The sequence below is a fragment of the Pangasianodon hypophthalmus genome, chromosome 22 (assembly GCF_027358585.1).
Source record: "Pangasianodon hypophthalmus isolate fPanHyp1 chromosome 22, fPanHyp1.pri, whole genome shotgun sequence".
In the NCBI taxonomy this organism is placed as follows: domain Eukaryota; kingdom Metazoa; phylum Chordata; class Actinopteri; order Siluriformes; family Pangasiidae; genus Pangasianodon; species Pangasianodon hypophthalmus.
This window is the reverse complement of record NC_069731.1, coordinates 5,394,650-5,414,886: the sequence shown is the minus strand read 5'-3', so window position 1 is coordinate 5,414,886 and position 20,237 is coordinate 5,394,650. Positions and strand designations below refer to the sequence as shown.

At 35.3% G+C, this 20,237-nt stretch overlaps 1 protein-coding gene across 2 annotated transcripts; it reads right to left on the bottom strand.

Annotated features, from left to right (window-relative positions):
- Positions 1 to 1,376: 1,376 nt before the first annotated feature.
- On the bottom strand, positions 1,377 to 14,842 carry ncam3 (neural cell adhesion molecule 3). 2 transcript variants are annotated; one of them, XM_053228200.1, is made up of 16 exons: positions 14,659 to 14,842; positions 13,796 to 13,882; positions 11,832 to 12,017; positions 10,717 to 10,854; positions 9,991 to 10,134; positions 9,772 to 9,889; positions 8,947 to 9,101; positions 8,263 to 8,396; positions 7,506 to 7,602; positions 7,090 to 7,254; positions 6,436 to 6,555; positions 5,373 to 5,500; positions 4,733 to 4,895; positions 3,754 to 3,949; positions 2,727 to 2,846; positions 1,377 to 2,056 (listed from the first exon to the last, which is right to left on the bottom strand). In XM_053228200.1, exons 1-16 carry the CDS (start codon positions 14,720 to 14,722, stop codon positions 2,011 to 2,013), a joined length of 2,061 nt encoding a protein of 686 aa, XP_053084175.1. In that variant the 5' UTR covers positions 14,723 to 14,842; the 3' UTR covers positions 1,377 to 2,010. The 2 variants fall into 2 exon arrangements, with proteins under 2 accessions (XP_053084175.1, XP_026780759.1); XM_026924958.3 differs by having other exon boundaries at positions 4,733 to 4,898; positions 14,659 to 14,833.
- Positions 14,843 to 20,237: the final 5,395 nt, after the last annotated feature.

Sequence of the window (20,237 nt, the reverse complement as noted above, 5' to 3'; positions counted from 1 at the left end):
ATTATAATAACTAATAATTGATTTTTTTTTTTGTGAGAAATCCCCAATCACTAGGCTAGGCTTAATTTTATTTATCTTATTCCATGACACTTAATATTGTGAATAGCTATAACTATATACAGTATAATTAACATGATGTCATTTCAGATGTCATAGATTATTTCAGATGTCATAGCCTGGAGTGAATGGAAAGAAAAAAAAGAAAAAGAAGTATAAATACCAGGCTGGTTACAGAATTAAAAACTGTTGTTATTCAAAGTAGAACCCAAAAAAAAAGCAGGAATGGATAGTCTGGAGATATATTAGGCAGAAAGAAGAAGTGAGTTTGCAGATCAAGAAAAGGATTGCTCGATATTTCTGAGACTGACTATGAAACAGGACAGGCAGAAAAGGAACATGCTTGAGTTTATCAGGTAAACATGGCACGCCTTGTTACATAAATTTGTGTGCTCTATAAACAAAATTGAAATGCCACATCGTAAATGAAGCTTAAATATGCATGAAGTGAAAACACCTTCAAATAATTCAAAACCAGTTTTAACCCTTAAAGCTACAGTGTGAGATTTTCTTTTGTTAAAAATCATGTAGCTTTGTATGAGTCAAAGATTAACACTGTAAACGTTAATGCTCCTAAGCTGCCATGAATCGACCCGAAAAGCCTGTAATAGTCATTCAAAGTCATTCGTATTCAGAGCTGGCAGGTCAGATTTTGAAGAAATTTTTGTACACATACAGTATGTCATGTGCTAGGACAGATACTAGATCAGCATGAAAGAAGTCTGACTACACAGTGACAGGCAAGAGCCAGCAGCCAATCAGAGAAGAGAGAATGAGAGACTCCAGGGTAGTATAGTAAAACAAATGGGGTAGTGAGAGAGAAACTCTCTTGAGCCCAAAAAACATATAGCTGAATAAGATACACAGATGAGAATTGTATTGATTGTTATGACAAATTTTTTTAATATTTTCAGAAACAGAAATCAGTTTTCCAGCTCCTCATTGTGCTTGTTCACTCAGTGAATTATTGTCAGCATTCTGTTTTTGCAACAAAGGAATCACCGTAACTGCAGAGGGACTTCTGTAAAAATTCTTTTTTTAGCTATCTAGCTAGCAAACTTACTATGAAAAAAGCAAAGCTCTGTATCTACCTAGCTTTTCCTTTACAGTAATTCTCTTGTCAACAATAATATGCAACAAATGTGGACAACAAACTTAAATAAAGTGTGTATCTGGAATATACAACTAATTGCACTTGGCAAATTTGTTTATGTGTTGCACGTGTCCGTCAGCATCTCTGTGTCTACATCTGATGTAGTATATGACGTGCCTCTTTATGGATTATTTAAATTGTATAATAAATAAACCACACAGAGTGCAATTTTTTAAGACATATATTACAGTCAATAGTAAAATAACAAAAACGTATTTACAAAAATATACAGCACTTCCTACAACCTATATCATACAAATTTGCTTATACACATGTACTGTAAGTTAATTTTTTGGTAGAGTTTCACTACATAGGCAATATAATCCATGCATAAAAGAACAAATGATTATCATAACAATAATAAAACATTAATTTTTGCTATTAATGTCATCAAAATATATTAAATAAATTAGTGATAATAATGCATTGTCTGTTCATTAATGTGAAATAATATCCTCCCATAATGATTGCTTTAGACATTCCAGCATGCTGAAAGTATAATCCTAATGGTACAGATTATCACAGAAAATCTGTTTAATGTTTGGCCTGTACACAGTTAGCTGCTCTTATCTACAAAATTATCATATTTGTCAAAAGCTAAATTTCCAATCTCATACTCTACCATCACTTAATACTTCATGCAACAAAGTATTTACCTTAACTTGCAATTCGAAATAAAAAATATAATACACTTTTGTACAGTTTTGGGGTTTTTTTGTGCTGCATTATAGCATCAAAAAAAGCCAGAAAGCTACATTCCTGAAGTCATTCTTTCTTTTTGTTTTGGTGTCAAAAACATTTTACAATCGTGCTTCGTTGACTGGGTCAGCCTTGGCTAGTGCTTTCCTAAAGGGAGAGAATACATTATGTTTATTCACACTGAAATCCAATTCTTATACACTGTATTTTATTTCTACCATATTAAATTTATGACAATTATAGTTCATTCTAAATCTCCATGAATAATAATATACAAACAAACATAATAAAAAAAAACATTACTTATCCATAAATATACAGTACATGAATATACCATTCGGAAATAGCCTCATGTGCTCCTGCCATCCCTATCCCTATGCCCTATAATATCACTAATATTAACCAATTTATCTGTCACAGGCTGGCACAAGTTCATTATGGGTGTTGTTTTATATTGTTATAATCTCAGTAATTTATTTAGTAGACAGTGCTGCCAAACTATCAAAATCATATTTTGTTAATCACTAACATTAGCTAAATTTAGCTAGCAGGTTCAGCAGCTAATACGTCATCATCTTCTATGTCTTGAATGAGATCATTCATTATTCTACATATCTCAGATTTCAATGGCAAAAAAATAATTATTCTGATATACTTGAAGGAAAGTGTCCAAAAGAGCAAAGGAATTCCTGCTTCTCATAGGCCCTAACATCCTGACAGGCCCTACGACCCTGAAATCCTGAGTAACTGTATGCAATTTATGTGAACTGTTATATCAATATATACATATATATGTATATTTGAAATGGTCACCTACTCAAATTTTGTGAGAGGAGCTTTGTCACACGTGACTTCGGACTGCACTCCATTTCCTGTCTTGTTTAGTGACTGTAGTTTTGGGATGCTACCCCTCGGTTTCTCAAGCCCATTCATGGTTCTGGATAAAAGAACAAAAACACACACAAACCCAGGAACTTAGTGATGGCAGGACCATTCACAGCAATCCCTCATGAACACTGATGGAATGTGAATAAGAAAGAGAGTAGCATAGGCTGCTTTATCCAAACCGCATGTAATGTCAAATTAATAGATATTGTAACACACTGGGATTCATTTATCAAACTTTTAGTAAAGTTGTCTGTAAATGTTTTCGTAAGCCACACCGAACTAAAAATTCCAGCCAGATTTTCAGTAGCGCTGGTTTTCTTTGTACTCTTGTGCATATGTTGATAAATGCCAAACAGCCATAAATTACCAAGCATGTTCACAGCACATTTGCATTTAGTGACACCCACAAAACTCTATAAATGGCTGGGGGCTCGCGGAGCTGAAAATGACAGAATGACAGCTAAATGGTGAAAGAACGCCTCCTAAATTATCCAGTAATGCAGTTGAGCCATTGCAGCGCTTGCCTACCATAGACACACGCTAACTCTTCCTCCATTACTTTTGCTCTTATTCAACAGCTAGTCTTATTTGGCTTAATTTATGGAGTTGTTTTGGATTGCATTATTATTAATTAAGTATGACACAACCGATCTTGAGAATTTCCATTAAACTTTTGTGTGTAACTGAAATAAAAAAGCTAAAACACTAAACTTAACAAAATAATTTGTATATAAAAGTGCAGTACCACAACACTAATTATATGATTTGAAGCTGATCAGCTGAGGTTTTCATGAATAGCACATTTCTTCTGTAAATGTTCCTGTGAATGATTTACAAAGAAATGAATTTGTGTCCAGCTTGATAAATGAGGTCCCTAATCCATGATAAGACATATAGTGTATCCTTGCTGAATTCAAAGAGAAAAAAAAGAAAAAGAAAAGAAAATGGTCACTTACACAGCAACATTGTTAAACACACCCTCCTCCAGACTTTTAGCTTCAGTCACATTGGGGCCAAACAGTTTTCTGGCCAAGAAGTTGAGTATGCCACAGTGATTTGTATAGCAACACAAAGCATCAACCCCCACCAACAGCATCAGGAAGATGACCAACACTATGGCCACTACACCACCTTTACCCAGGCTGTGCTGAGCTGCAAGCAAGTTAATAAAAACACAGGAGTATGACTATATAGGCATCATCATCTAATGAATAAAAAAAATGTAAAGTATTCAAAGGGCATAAACCCTGCATTCACACCAGCAGTCACATGACAAGACGATTTTTATAGAGAAGTGACGTTTTCCAGCAGCAGCTGTCGACATGAAGTGGACAGGGAAAAAGTTTAATTTTATGAAGATGAGAAGGGAAGTGATGGGGATTGGTGGTACTTTCTTTTTTCCCCCACTGTGAAACATCATTTTTGTTTAGTGGTTGCAAAAATTCATTCTTATACACAGCTCCTGAACCAACCAGCAGTACTCACAGTGCTAGAAGAATGTTTAACCCACTAAGGTCTATGTCTATTATTGCCTATGACTATTTTTATTTTGTGATTTTTGCCTTGATTTCGATGAGATATGCCATCTTTTATATCCTTTTCTTCAGCACAGATGAATGATGGATGGTAGCTAATGTACACAAACTGGTTGCTGAATGATTGGGGTAGAGAAAGAATAACAAAACGGATAGTATGATGAGTTAAAAGGTTTAACTTGTTTGAAATTTGAGTGAAATTTGTTTAAAGTACAACTAATTTCTGACTTGAAAATCGAACAGCGAATTTAAAAAAATGGTTTTTAATATATTATATATAATATATAATATGGTTCATAATCTGAACAAAACACAGAAATGCTACAGGTGTGAACACAGGGTAAGATTCAGTAACTTATCAGTGAAGAGTAGTTCAGGACTGTACTGTGAAGAACCTTACCTTGTGGGATGGAGAAATAGATTTTAGCTGGTTTGGAGAAGCCATTAATGTTAACAGTAGTGATTTCAGCCTGATAGTCAGAGCCATACTCCAGGTTCTGGAGGTGAATGCTACTGGAGTTTGCGTCTATTATCTTTTCTCTCCAGGGCTCACCTTCTTTGTTCTGCTGAAATAAGATACAGATGTTCATTACATGTAGTCTAACTAAGGAATAACACCTGACAAGGACTGCTGTTATAGGAAAATAATCAACAACGTGGTTGATTAGTTTTCTTTATATTTTCTTATATCAGCACAATCAGAATATTTTCCTATATCAGAACAAAGGGTTGTATTCCCCTTATACTTCATCGATTTGACAAGTTTTTATTATATATATATATATATATATATATATATATATATATATATATATATATATATATATATATATGTATGCAGCTATGAAAGGTCATTTCTCTTGAAGTTAAGACAAAAACAAGAAACTGTGAAACACAAAATGAAATAAAAAATAATAAAATTACAACTTTATCTTTGACTGTTACAAAGCTCTGGCACTGTAATGACAATCCTTCCAAAAATGCTAATTAAACCTCTAAACTACTGATTAATGGTTTGCATCATTTAGTTTCATACTAACCATTTGGTAGCGCACTACATAGTGCTGAATGGGAGAGGCTCCATCACTGAGCTGCTTTATTGGAATTGAATAGGAGTTTCTCTCTATCTTGCCCTCGTCTGCAGACAGTCCAGGCATGTCTGGCTCCCCTACACAGAGAAACAAAAGTAGAAAGTCAGTGGTGTCTGAACACTTGGATGAATACTTGTGGACCCATGTACATTCATGACTAACAGTAACATCATTTACTTTTTCAATAACACTAGCTTTTTAACTAAAGTTTTGCTGACCATTATAGACAAAAAAATACTAGCCTCACTGTTATGTATGACTCCACTGATACCAAAATATTACACACTTCTGTCTATCCAATTTGTGAAAATACAGTATATATAGACTGTACATAACTATTAAATACACAGTGTCTGATAAGTCTATTTTATTTTACTACTGACTCACCCTCTATAGTAATGGCAGTAAAGCAATGATGATGACATCATCAGACACAGGTCACAATGGCAGGGTGAAAGATAATCAGATGGAGAGTGATATCAAGCAGGAGTCAGGTCAGAGATGAGTTAGAGGAAGGAACACAAGAATGTACAATGAGAAATGGGTTTTATGAAATTAATATAAGACATGACATGACTTTTTTAAAATTCAAAATCAAAAGTATGAACATGAGAGGAAAGGGATAAAATGGCAAAATAAAATGGAAATTGTTTCACAGGATTTTAAAGTTACAGAAGTTAAGTTACTCTGTATTAAAAAAAAAAAAAAAAAAAAAAAACTAAGGAATGGCTTCATATTACTACCCTCTTAGAAAAAAAGTCTGATATAGAACCCCTAAGAGTTCCTTGGTTGTTCTTCCGGGAGGAATCTTAAATGTTCTGTGTACAACGTGCAATAGAGTGTTTCCGTTTTCTGAACTAGAACCCTTAACTATACAAAGAACCCCTTGAACATATATTCTAATGTACATGAGTACACTGGCAATCCATTTTCTGCAAAGGTCAAGTGTTGGCAGGTGAGCTAGAATGAGAAGAGAGAGTTTAGGGAGTGGTGTTGTGTTGTTAGTGCTCACGTGTGGCCAGGGTGCGAATCTTCTCTTCAGCAGAAAAGTCTCCACGAAAATGCTTGTTTTTAGCAGCAAAGCGGACAGAGTATTCAGTGTATGGAGCCAGAGATGTGACCTCCAGTCGACCTAGGGATTTAAAAAGAAATCATCAAAAAGTGTCTTTTTTCATACCTCAGATGCACAATTAAATGTCAGAGCATGATATAATAAAAATAATGCCAAATTGTAAAATTAAATCAAAATTGATTAATGTGATAATTGCAATTAGGACTATTCCTGCAGCAGGATGTTTGCGATACACTACATGCTTGAAATCTTCTCATTCATATATCTTTTTAATTTTTTTCATTTGTAAATTGTCTCCTGCTTTTATGTTACATATTACAACTGACAACATTCAGGTATGGCAAGTGCTTGTGTATAAAGGTGAACGTTACTGAAAAACCTGTCTCAGGTCCTTCTAGTCATGTAGTATCTGGAAGCCTCCGAGGCATGAACAATACGTAGGTAATTTGCATAGTCATATAGGCATTGCATAAATCATTTCTGAAAGCACTTTCACTGTGTAAATATGGTGTAACTTTTGCCTCTGAATATAGTCCATAATAATTCAGGTGTTATATACCGAAGATACTATGAGGTCAAGATTAAGAAAATTACCAGAAAAAGGGATCACAGTCTCATTCCAGTCATCCTTTGATTCTTTTCTCCACTGGATGATGTATTGAGTAATAGGAGAACCCCCATTCACTACAGATTGCAGGTTGATGTGGAATGCTGCGGATCCAGGTTTTATAGTAAATGAGGTTGGTACTCCTGGAGAGGCTGAAGGTAAGGACAGAGGAGAGACACAGAAATTACTAATGTCATGAATGAGGAAAAAAATTATGAAATTTGTGTGTATGTGGGAACAAAAAAATTAAAAGATACAAACTTAAAGAAAGATACAAACATATCTTATGCCATATCTTATATCTTATACCATACCTACTTAACACAGTTCAGTGGCCAACATTTAAGCGAAACGGTAATTCTTTGCAGATATGAAAAGTCAAAATTATTTTGCTTGCTCTTACTCATTAGAGTGAAGGTCTTTGTGTTGCTGCCTGCCTCGTTGGTGGCTTTGCAGGAATACACACCACCATCAGAAGGCACCACATTCTTGATCTGAAGCTGTGATGTAAGAATAAACAAGAAATACACTGTGCTTAACAAAAAAGCATAGACAGTGACTCGATTAAAGCATGTTGCTAAAAAGAGCCCAATTCCAATGACCAACGCCTCAAGAAAGTAGCTTTAAGAGGCATGAAAACTGGTAATCATGTGACATGACGGTCACTGATAAGCTACTTAGAATCTACAGTCTGGGCTAGAAAGAATTCAGCCCCAGCCTCACTTCTTCATACCATTCTGTATACAGTGTTTTTCTTATGGCTATTGGGGGTGCTGTTGCATTAGGTTCCACAAAAATCCAAAACAATCTGCCTTACACCATTTGTGAATGGCAAATAGTCTGGTGTGGATCTCAAAAACGAAAGCTTATACTGATTTAATTTTGAAAGGAGGGGACAGCCCTTTTATACCAGCCATATCTGCAGTAAAATAATTCCTCTTCTAAAATTATAGCAAAATACTATGACAGAATATCTGAAACAGGCTAATTCTAATATCAGACACTTTAACTTTTAATTTTAATTGGAAATTTTACACTCTTTGCATTAATTAGTGAGATACCATCTGGGTAAAGTAAAATACTGATTTCCAGTCAAAATGTTACACATTTTCAAAAACATCCCACTCCAGTATATGAGCTAATGATCTAATGCCTATTACCATGCCACCATTCTTGCTGCTGTTCAGCCACTGTATGGTGGGTGTAGGATGTCCGGTGGCATTGCAGAAGACAGATACTGAATCCCCGAGATTCAGGACCACCTCGCTCTGGCTCAGGCTCACCAGCGGAAGTTCTAAAGACAGCAACCACCAAATCATAGTTAACATACTGTATAAAACACACCATACTTGCTTAAATTCAGGTGGTACAACAATGCAATGTGATCATTCTAGAATTGATGGTGAAGAGGTTTAGATAACCTTGGGAAATGATTCTTGGAGAACGTGTTTGACTAAAATATTTTTGTAAAATGAACACAATTCAAGCTCATTACTCATTACATATGTTTCACAGTACATTGGGGCAATGCCATGCTGGAACAGGTTTGGGACTCTTAGTTCCAGTGAAGGGAAACTGTAATGCTACAGCATACAAAGACATTCTATACAATTGTGTGCTTCCAACTTTGTGGCAACAGTTTCAGGAAGAACCACTTATGTGTGTGATGGTCAGGTGTCCACATACTTTTGGCCATGTAGTGTATCTGTTTACTGTTGCATTAAACATTAGTCAGAAGTGCCCTCTCCTATTACAGAAAATTTGACATTTTTGTTAAAAAAAAAGAAAAAATTTATACAAAGCAAAGTATCAGCCAGTGATATCTCCATGTAGTATCTTCTCACCTGAGACATCCAGTGTGAATGTTGCGCTGTCTTCTCCAATTTTATTGACAGCGCTACAAACGTATCTTCCAAAGTCACTTCTGGCCACACCTGGAATAGTGAGCTTACTCTTGTCTGAGTTGTACAAGTAGCGAGAGGAATCTGATGTCTCAGGCCTGAGAGGGGGACGAGAGGAAAAAAAATAATAATAATAATATAATAACACTGCTACATTTTAGCATTTTTCAATGAAGCATATCGTTATTTGACAGACTGATAAAAGAAAAATCCAAAAGTACTCATGACAGCACATCATGTCATGGATGGATATAGGAAATATCTAAAAATAATATTTATATTAAATTAAAATATAAACTTTAATTGTCTTTGTTCACAGTATTTTGTGTTTACATTATGGCTAACCAACAATTTCTACAAAAAATGACAGCACCTCTGGTATTATTATTTGATGGAAATGCCAATCAGAGCATGACATAATGGTAATAATTATAATAAATTAAGCTTTTAACACATAATTAAATTTCAGTGACATTAATGTTAAGGATTTAATATAATCACATGCAAATTGTTGGCATTTATGAATGAAAGAACCGTTTGTTACTCTATTATACCACATTGTTGTTAAATTCTTAATTCTGATTGGTCAGAAATTTTGAGTGATTTTCTCTGAGAATAATTCAGGCTGCAAGGCAATAAAGAAAATAATCAACTTTGGCATAATAAAAGTAACACTGCTTCACATCAAGCTGCATCACACCACCTTGCTGTTGATTATTTTTCTATGACTGCCCCCACTGTATTGTACTCATTACTTAATGTACTTACGTTTCCCAGGTAATACTTGGTTGGGGTGCTCCTGTAACCAAGCAGGTTAAAGTGACATTTCTGTCTGGTCCAGCCAAAACCTTTGTCCTCTCACCGTGAAATAAGACAGTTGGTGGAACTAGAGGAACCAAGAAGGGTCATCCTATATTAACAATCTTTAAATCTTCTAGTTTAACCCATCATTTAACTCACTGAATTCTCAACTTCTTCATGCCCTACCATTTACAACAACAGAGATGTTCAGAGTCCTCGATATGGGCCGTCCTTTGATTTTTCCCTCGCAGCCATAGGTTCCGTGATTTTCCCTCTGAATGTTTGTAATCTTCAGCGACCCGTCTGGTAGCACATTGAGATTACTTGTGTCTGTGGAAAAGAGAACAAGGAGAAATGAACACTATTCTGTTTCTTATTATAGCACTATAGCATTATAACATCAGCATTTCTTGAAATAGGGAATTAGGAGTTTGTTTGGAGGAGTCAGCTATCCCTTTATCTCACAGAAACAAACTTGGTCAAATTAGCAGGGTAGCAGTGTACATGTCATGGGTTTTACCATATAAATAAATAAAAACATTACAAATCTGTGTTGTGATGTATTAAATTCAGCTCAGAAATTTCAACAGTTCAGTTCTGCTCTGGTGAAAAGTACCCAAATTATTATTCATTTTCCTTAAAGTGAACTCATGCAAAAAGTTATTTTTAAGACGGTAAACTTTTTCTTATATATAATTATTTCTGAGCATATGCCTAGGTAAATTTAATGTGAGGCCAAAAAGGCTAAAAAATGACTATTGTTTATATTACTAGTAACTGAGATGGGGATTAACTTTACAATACATTAATAAACCATGATCACTCAAATTGATGAGAAACTGATTATCCCCCACCCACAATTGTTTACACACAATGCAACAACACACCAAAAGCCTGTACTGAGGGTCCTACCATTACGTGACACTTGGACATCATTCCAATACCAGTTGGTCTCCACTTCAGGCTTCCCGGTGACCAGACATGGAATGTGCACTGTCTGGTTCACCAAAAACTCATGGAAAGTCTTAGTTGTACCAAAGTTTGGTGTCTCTAACAAGAAGAGATAATGAAAAAGCAAATATTAGGTAACGTGTTATTTGAAGAGTAGCTACACAGGGCCTTGTTAGAGAATATGTCAAGATTTGTGAGGTGACATTAGAAGTTCAACATGACTTTGTCTTTATATGAACGAGTGAAGAGAGAATAATTCTGAGTTTGAATTAACTCGGAAGTGGGAAGTCAGAACTTGGAAAAGAATTCCCATTTGTCACGTTCAAGCTACAAAGTGGGAAAAAACATGGACGCCTCCAAGTTCAACTTTCATTAGCAACAAACCAGCCAGCTAAGTGTGATGAGTGATGTAGTTTTACCTCCTCAATACAGCGAACTGTACTGTCAGTGTTATGGATTTAACAAGCTAATATGTCTGTATGTGGAATGATCTAAAGCAAATACTAGTATATACAGTGCAGTGTAACTCATTGAAAAGTAAAGAATTCTTGGATAACTGCTGATGCTGGGTTGCAGCCATGTTGCTGAACTTGTGATTGAGGAATTTAAATCCTTATCTTAGAGGTTATTAGTTTATTTATGCTAAAAACAAGTTATAGAAGTTTACATAAAGCTGCACACATAGAGCATCATGAATGCAAATTTGATTACCACTTTATTCTGAAATCATAGAAATCTTTTATTTGACTGGAATATGGGCTTCGTAAATAAGTAAAGTTGTATAAATTGGTGCTTCATCATAATTTTGAATGCAAAAGGACCACCAATATACCAATACAAGTGAACGCATTCAATTACAATTCTTATTTTAAAAAAGTAGATACTGTAAATACACTTCTCAAAAGGTAAGATGAAAGTTGTAGATTTCTCATAAATGCGTGTTAATAAAGACAAAACTTCTGAGATAAGTTAAAATAAATTACAGATTTCTACCTTTCATATAAATACAAAGCAAATGTATTGTATACATGTACTGTATATCAATTTTAGGATTATAAAATTATAAGATGTTTTACCATAGACATATAGGTTGACGGAATCCTCGTATTCTTCACCATCGAAATCGCAAATGCACTTGTAAATTCCACTGTCTGTCATCTTGACATTCTTCAAGGTCAGCCTACTATTTTCTTCATCACTGTCTATAAGCTCATCAATCTCTTCTTCATCCTTCTCCCATCTGAATGTCGTTGCTTTATTAGCTGCAGATATGAAGAAAATACCATATTCAAAACACAATTGATTAATCCTTCATCCATCCCATAATCCTACTGATATGGATGTGAACTTGTTATAACATGATGTTACATGTAAGGCCAGAAACTCGTATGACACAAACTCAAAGAAACTGGGTTAAAAATACAAGATAAAAAAATGACCCTAACTATTAAGTTCCAAGCTGATCCTCTATGACGTTTTTAGATTCTGACCATCACATCCATTGCTGAAGATATTTTCTTTCTTATATCACGATTTCTCCTTGGAGTTTGGTTCATTATTCGTTCTTTACTGATGAGCCAACCATGAGGTTCTGATAGGTGCTAGAGAGGAAGTTTCATATCGTTGCCACATGACAGTTTTATGATACATTCCATTTAGTTGAATAATCTAGTATGTAAGGAATAAAACACTTCAGGATGTGCTGTCATAGAAAAATGGTCCACTTCGGATTAGCCCACATCACACCACCTCATTGTTGATTATTTTCCTATAATACTATGCCTCTCTATTAGCCTTATACCGTATCAGTTGAATACCGTATCAATGAATACAATTTTTCTTTATTAAAGATTGGCACATCATCCTTTTACCTATTTATATTTTCATTTAATATTGTGTGCTACATCCATGAAGTAAGTTAATTCTTATTATCTCTTACATTATAGCAGCTATAAACAGGCATTCCTTCACTAGTCTCTCTTTTTTTTGTCATGTTCCTGAGAAACGAAGAAAATTCTCATGTTGGAAAACTGAAAGTCACAGCTTTAACTCTGACTGCTACAATGCACTGACACTGGAGACTCCTTCCATAAACATTACATGTTTTAATTTGTTAAACATAAAGTTTATTCATTTGTTTATTAGTCTTAGACAATTGTCTAGTGTTTGCCATACAAGTTGCTGTGAATTAGCATCATTATTGTATAACGTTTTAGTATGAGCACAATATAATAATATAAATATAAAACCTATTAATATTAATATAAAACCTGTGATTTGAATCCCAGTCAGAACTACAGTCAGAGCTGTTGTTATAGAAAATTAATCAACCTTCTGCCCAATCAGAATTAAGAATACAACAGTGCTGTGGAATACTTGTCTGTTTAGATAAATCAGTGAGATTCAACATATATACAGCAGACCTTGACACAATATAACTGATTGTGTGACCTTGTTCCTTTTTTTGATCATTTAACAGATTTAGAAATGTTCTTGATGTATTTCTTTCCCAGAAGGTTTTATTTTTTCACAATAAATATTTGATGACACTTTTTTTCAGCAGACATTCAACAAAGCATCTAAAGTCTGTAAAGAACCAGCCTGTGAACTATTAAACAACAGATCAACAGTTTATGGTTGTTAGAGTTCTACAATATATATTCTAGATTACTTTAGTATAGACTATAAACGTGTTCCTTTATTTCTTTCATCTTTAACTTTGATGGTCCAGTTTATGGCTGGTGATATTTAGCACATCACCAACAGACTATTAACTTTTTCCTATTGAGGCCACTTTTTTGGATGGTCCAGTTTACAGTTTTGATGTTTAGCAGATGATCTAAAGACTATGAATTTGTCCCTAGTTCATGTAGACTCAATTTGCTAAAAGACAAGCATGATTTGACATGTTGATGATTGAGATGCTGGTTCATGTCAGCTTGTGGAGCATCCGAATTAGTCTATCCAAACAAAAGGTTCCTCAGTAGTTTATCTTAACATGTGGTTGCTAACGGAAAACAGAATGCAAATACACACTAACCTCTGCATAACAACAACTCCGTGCTTCCCAGCGGAATATCTTTTCTCGCGACGATGAGTTCCACTTTGGGCATTTCTGTTACAGCATCTGTTAAAATAAACATTTATTAGTAACCACTCAGGAGATCATGATATGGTCTGATTAAGGCTTACAGTAGAAGTGAAAAAAAAAAAAAACAGGCTGCATGGAAAGAAAGAAAGTGCAAATGAAATATAATATAGTAAGACTAAAATTAGCTCTAAGATATTATAACAGGTGACTTGGAAAGAAGTCAATGGCTATTTGTAGTCAAGGATTTCCCTTCCAGTGGCTATTTGTAGTAAAGGACTTCCTTCCTGGTCACAATTTCTTCCTGTACAGTGAAACCCATAAGTCCAGAATGTTAATTCTTTCAGTGTATGTCTACGTATGGAAATGTTTTGTTTTGAATAGTCTATTTTTTTAGTTGGAATAATACTACATTATGATTATTAGTTATGATTGGCCAGACTATATTTTCTTGTACTATTATTATTATTAGTAGTAGTAGTAGTAGTAGTAGTAATAATAATAATAAAAATAATAATAATAATAATGTATCCTTGATAGTGTTTGCAATTTTTTAGAAAAATCTGGAGATCATACATGACATGTTTTACATGAAATTCATGGTTTTATGTAAATTCTAATATATATATATATATATATATATATATATATATATATATATATATATATATATATATTTTTTTTTTTTTTTTTTTTAATTTTTTTTTTTTTTTTTTTTACTGAGGGGAAAAAATAAGACCCACGTGGCATTTCAGTTATAAGCTGCTTAACTATATTTAAAAAATACATTAACTGAAACATGTAAAAATTGTTACCTGTCCATGTCGCAAACATGCAGAAGAAGCCGAAGAGTGTGACTGTGACCGCGGACGTGGCCATGGCTCTGTACAGCTGGTGAAGCTGCTGCGTAAAAGGCGCTCCAAAACCCACAAACCTCCTCCATGTCCAACTCTTTTTATACTCTGCGACGAGGCTCAAGACGGAGACACACCGGAAGATCGCTATCTCTGAAATCTTCGCCGACCTTTCCACGTCCTGATGCTCTAGTGCCCTACCCCACCAGGCGCCGGAGCTGCTGCGCCTCTCCTCTCGCGTGCGCCGGATGGCACGAGGACAGCACTCTCCTGAGACCTCATGAACGAATGTACTGCATTTTATTCTATATACATCTTATTAAGGAGAGACGAGAACGCACACCATTAAACACTGCAAAAAAAAAAAAAACATCTTAGCAATCATTATGAGCAAATGGGTTTAATATTTTCCTATTATGAGATTATCATCAATCAAATCTAAGATCATTGAGCCTGTTTTAGATGCTTTTACTCATTTTCACCTTGTTCTTATTCTACTGGCAGATAATTTTACTTCTTTCTAGAAATTCAAATGTGAAAAATTATCTGCCAATAGAACAGGACTATTTCAAGCTTGGAATTAGTAAAATATCTAGATTTAATAATCATATATTTGGTTTACTGTAATCCTAAAATAGGAAATATATAAATCTAATTATATTCAAGACATTTTCACCTTCTGACTTTTTTTATTTTATTTTATTTTATTTATTTATTTATTTATTTTTTGCAGTGCAGATGGCTATACTATATGGCCAAAAGTCTGTGGACACCTGATGGTCATATGTGGATCTTCTCCAAACTGTTGCCACACAGTTGGAAGCACACAATTGTATAGAATGTCTTTGTGTCCCGCAGCATTACAGTTTCCCTTCACTGGAACTAAGAGGCACAAACCTGTTCCAGCATGACAATGCCTTGTCGACAAAGTAATCTCCATGAAGACATGGTGTGTGAAGGTTGGACTGGAAAACCTCGAGTGACCTGCACAGAGCCCTGACCTCAACCCCACTGAACACCTTTGGGATGAACTGGAACACCGACTGCACCCCAGACCTCCCCATGCAGCATCAGTGCCTGACCTCACTAATGCTCGTGGCTGAATGATCACAAATCCCCACAGCCGCACTCCAAAATCTAGTGGAAAGCCTTCCCAGAAGAGTGGAGCTTATTATAACGGCAAAAAGGCGACTAAATCTGGGATGTTCAGAATGGTCAGGTGTCCACATACTTTTGACCATATTGTGTATTTTCCTTCCAATTTGTATGTGTTCCACCAAAAAATTGCATACTGTATTGTTTTCTTTATAATTGGCAGCAGCAATGTGTCAAAATTTTGACTTACAATTTTAAAATTTGGACTTATCTTAAATGGTTTATTTATTATCTAATAATTTTGACTTATCTCAAAATTCTGAGTCAGCAAACATCAGATAAGTTTTGAGATAACAACTTTTAAAAAACTGACATACTGCTGCTGTCAAAAAGAAAGAAAAAATGTTCTGCATTTTTTTTCTTTTCTACTTTCTTTTCTAAATGGGCTTCCATACCTGTGAGTCTCATAAGTAAATCAGTAATAGATCATCTGAAAACCAAATACTGGGAAATGTACAAAAGTTTTCTATTAACATTAACATTAATTAATCTTCACTAACCACTTAATCCAGGTCAAATCCAGAGGAACACTGGGTGGGAGGTGGGAATACACCCTGGATGGGATGCTGGTCCATCGCAGGGCATTGTGTACACACATCTATACACTAACTCAGAGATTTAGTGTAACCAATCCATCTACTGGCATGTTTTTGGGAGGTGGGAGGAAACCAGAGAACCTGGAGGTAACCCACATGGTTTATTAACATATTACAATGACGTGATACATGATTTTTTTTTTTTTTTTTTGGTCCAACATGAATAGCTGATAGCTCTTCAGAATGGCATATTTGTTTACTACCCAAACCTTAAAATGGGCAGACCACAGCTCCAGGGTTCACAGTTCGATCCTGAACTCAGGTTACAGTCTGGACTGAGGTTCGCATGTTTTCCCTGTGTTCGCATGGGTTTCCTCCAAGTTCTCTCGGTTTCCTCTCACCTCCCAAAATCATCCTGGTAGGTAGCCTAGTATATAGTGTGGGCATATTTCTAGAAGGCCTATTTTATAGACTGTAAGCTCAATTAGAGCTATTTGAGATTACAATGCAAAGTAGTCATTTCCCATATTTCATTTTCACAAAATAATTCACAAATAATAATAACAGTGGTCAGACAGCCAAAGCAACAGAAACAGCAGGAGCCCCTTGACAGGACAAAATTAAAATTTTAAATGGCTAACCATGATTCCAGTTACATAGAATGGTGTTTGAGTTAAAACAGTGCAACATTACTCATTTAAAACGGACTTCTGTATAAAACTGATTCAAGTGTTACGTAAGAGCTAATGGTTTGATCCTGCCCTCGGGTTACTGTCTGTGTGGAGTCTTGCACGTTCTCCTCATGTCTGCGTGGGCTTCCTCTGGGTTCTCTGATTTCCTCTCACCTCCCAAAAAAGCATGCTAGTAGGTGGACTGGCTATGCTAAACTGCCCCTAGGTGGGGGCATGGTGCATTGCGATAGACTGGTGTCCCATTAAAGAAGAACGAATGAATGAACTCAGCATGAAACTGACTCTCATGAAAAAGAAAGCAGGATACTGTGTGATCTAGCAGGGAAGGAAGCGCTAGATGCCAAGGACCTGCCAAATTTGATCATTTTAATGGTTCTTCATCCCTTCTAGTATTTTTTTTGTTTGTATTGTTATGTAATAGGATGTGTATAAAAGGATTTGTCTCCACTAATGTTGTCACGATATTGTGTGTACTAGCCTACTGTATAAATGAATATTCTCCTGTGTACATGTGCACATGCATATGTAGTCACGTACTGTAGTAAATGGCAGGATAGGATTTTAGTAAACAGCCCATGGGTTATTTTTATGATTTCCAATTGTTCCACTTACTGTCTCTTGCTGAGAACAATAACCGATGAGTTGCGTGTAAAACACAATGTGTTATTGTGCTGTGCGCATCCTCATGGGAGCCAAGTAAGCATTTGTGTACAGAACTGGAACACTTTCATAAAGTACAGCATTTCAATGGATTCTAAAATGCTAAATTTAGTTTTTAAATTGTAATTTGGAGTTTATATACTTTTTCTCTCATGGTAACACTCAGTTTTTAGTCCATATTCAATAAATTTACTAGAACTACATATTCTTACTGTAGTGGTTTATTATACTAGACTGTATTTAGCAGTCTTAAGAAAATGCTTAGAACTTCTAAAATAGACTTAAAGGTTTTAAACCATAAGAATAATCTACACTGGTTATAAAAACTCTACACACCCTTTTTAAAATGGTGGGTTTTTGTGATATAAAAAATTAATTAACAAAACCTAGATCAATCAGGTGAGATCTTCAGCGTGACATAGCAACCAACAAAAATAAAGTGAAAAACAAATAGAAACATTTTACGGGAAAAAAATGAAAAAGAAAAAAAAATAACCTGTTTGCACAAGTGTACACACCCCTTAAATGATACTTTGTTAAAGTACTTTTTGCTTTTAATACAAGACTCAGTCTTTTTGGGTAAGAGTCTTCCAACTTACCACATCTTGATTTGTTTATTTTACTCTACTCATCCTTTCCAAAATGCTACAGATCTGTATAGGGATCTCCTATGCACAGCACTCTTCAAGTTTCACAGATTTTCAATAGGATTTAGATCTGCGCTCTGACTGGGCCATTCCAAAACACTGATCTTATTCTTCTGAAGCCACTCCTTTGTTGACTTGGATTTGTGCTTTGGGTCATTATCGTACTAGAAGGTGCAATTTTTCTTCATCTTTTCTTCATCTGCAATCTTTCTTCATCTTTTCTTCATTTTGGTTTTGTGCCAAAATAGATTTTTTGGAGCACTGGAGCATTTGGAGCTATCCATGATTCCCTTTATCAGGACTAGAGCTCCAGTCCCAGCTGGAAAAAATATAACATGATGCTGCCACCACCATGCTTCAGTGTAGTGTTCTTTGGGCAATAAGCTGTCTTGTTTTTGTGGCAAACATATCTTTTAGAATTACCCCAAAAGGTTCTACCTTGGTCTCAGCAGACCATAACACATTTCACCACATTTTCTGGAGTGATTTACCAGGCTTGAAATTTTTTTTTTTTTTTTTTTTTTTTTTTTTTTTGTGAGAAAGGGCTTCCGTCTAGCTACTTCCCCTATAGCCCAGACACGTCAAGAATATGAGAGATTGTTGTTACATGCAGGGAGTGACCAGTATTGGCCAGATATTCCTGCAGCACCTTTAATGTTGAAGTAGGTCTATTGGCAGCCTCTCTGAGAAGTTTTCTTCATGTCCTTTCATCAATTGTGGAGGAACATCCTGTTCTTGGTAATGTCTATGTTGTGACCCTTTTACTTTTCTTTTTCACTTGTTGATAATGGCCTTCACAGTGTTTCATGGTGCATCTACTTTTTTGGAAATTCTTTTGTAGCCCTCTCCTGACTGATACTTTTCAACAGTGAGATCCTGTACATGCTTTGTAAGCTCTTTGGCCTCAGCAGTCAGAAGAAACCAACATGTCATGAAAATCATACTGTACAGCTTGTCTTTATTTGGGGATAATCAGAATCACTTCATTGATGGCAGGTACAGTATATGATCATTACATTTGAACATGAATTTGAATGTGATTGTTTAATTCGGAGCACCGTCACATGCCCCATTATAAAAGGTTGTGCACAGCTGTGGAACCAGGTTATTGTAAGTTTTTTCTTTTTTTCCCTAAACCATTTCTATTTGTATTTCACTTGAATTTTGTTGGGTGCTATATCAGATTAAAGGTGGAAAAATCTCTGACATGATTTATCTTGGTTTCATTCATCACAAAAACCTGAAATTTTAACAAGGATGTGTATACTTTTTATATCCACTGTATGCTGAATAATAAATAAAAGCATCATCAGACACTTTAATAGGAACACCTGGACACATGCACATTCATGCAATTATTTAATCAGTCAATCATGTGGCAGCAGTGCAATGCATAAAATCACACAGACAGAGGTCTTCAGTTAATGTTCACATTAAACATAATAATGAAGAATAAATGTAATCTCAGTGGTTTTGACAAAATGTGAATTCCGTTAGACGTGCAGTCTGAGATGCTTTTCTGTGCACCAAATAAATATTTAAATGGAAACTGCCCCCAAGACTTCCGCCATCCCAATCCCACCCATTCCTGCCACTACACTGGTTACACAATTCTGTTATATTACAGTATTACAAAATGTCATGAGGCAACAATGGATAAATACATCCTTATAGCTGGAGTTGACAGAGTAGGCATTGGTTCACTAAATGCTGATGTACTGATGTTTTGCAATGGTCAGTTTAGACTAGTGTTTATTATCATTCCTCCTTGCCTCTATGCAACTATACACAGCTACAAAGAATACAAAGTTACCTAGGTACTTTAGCCACATTGCATAGATAAGGCTTCC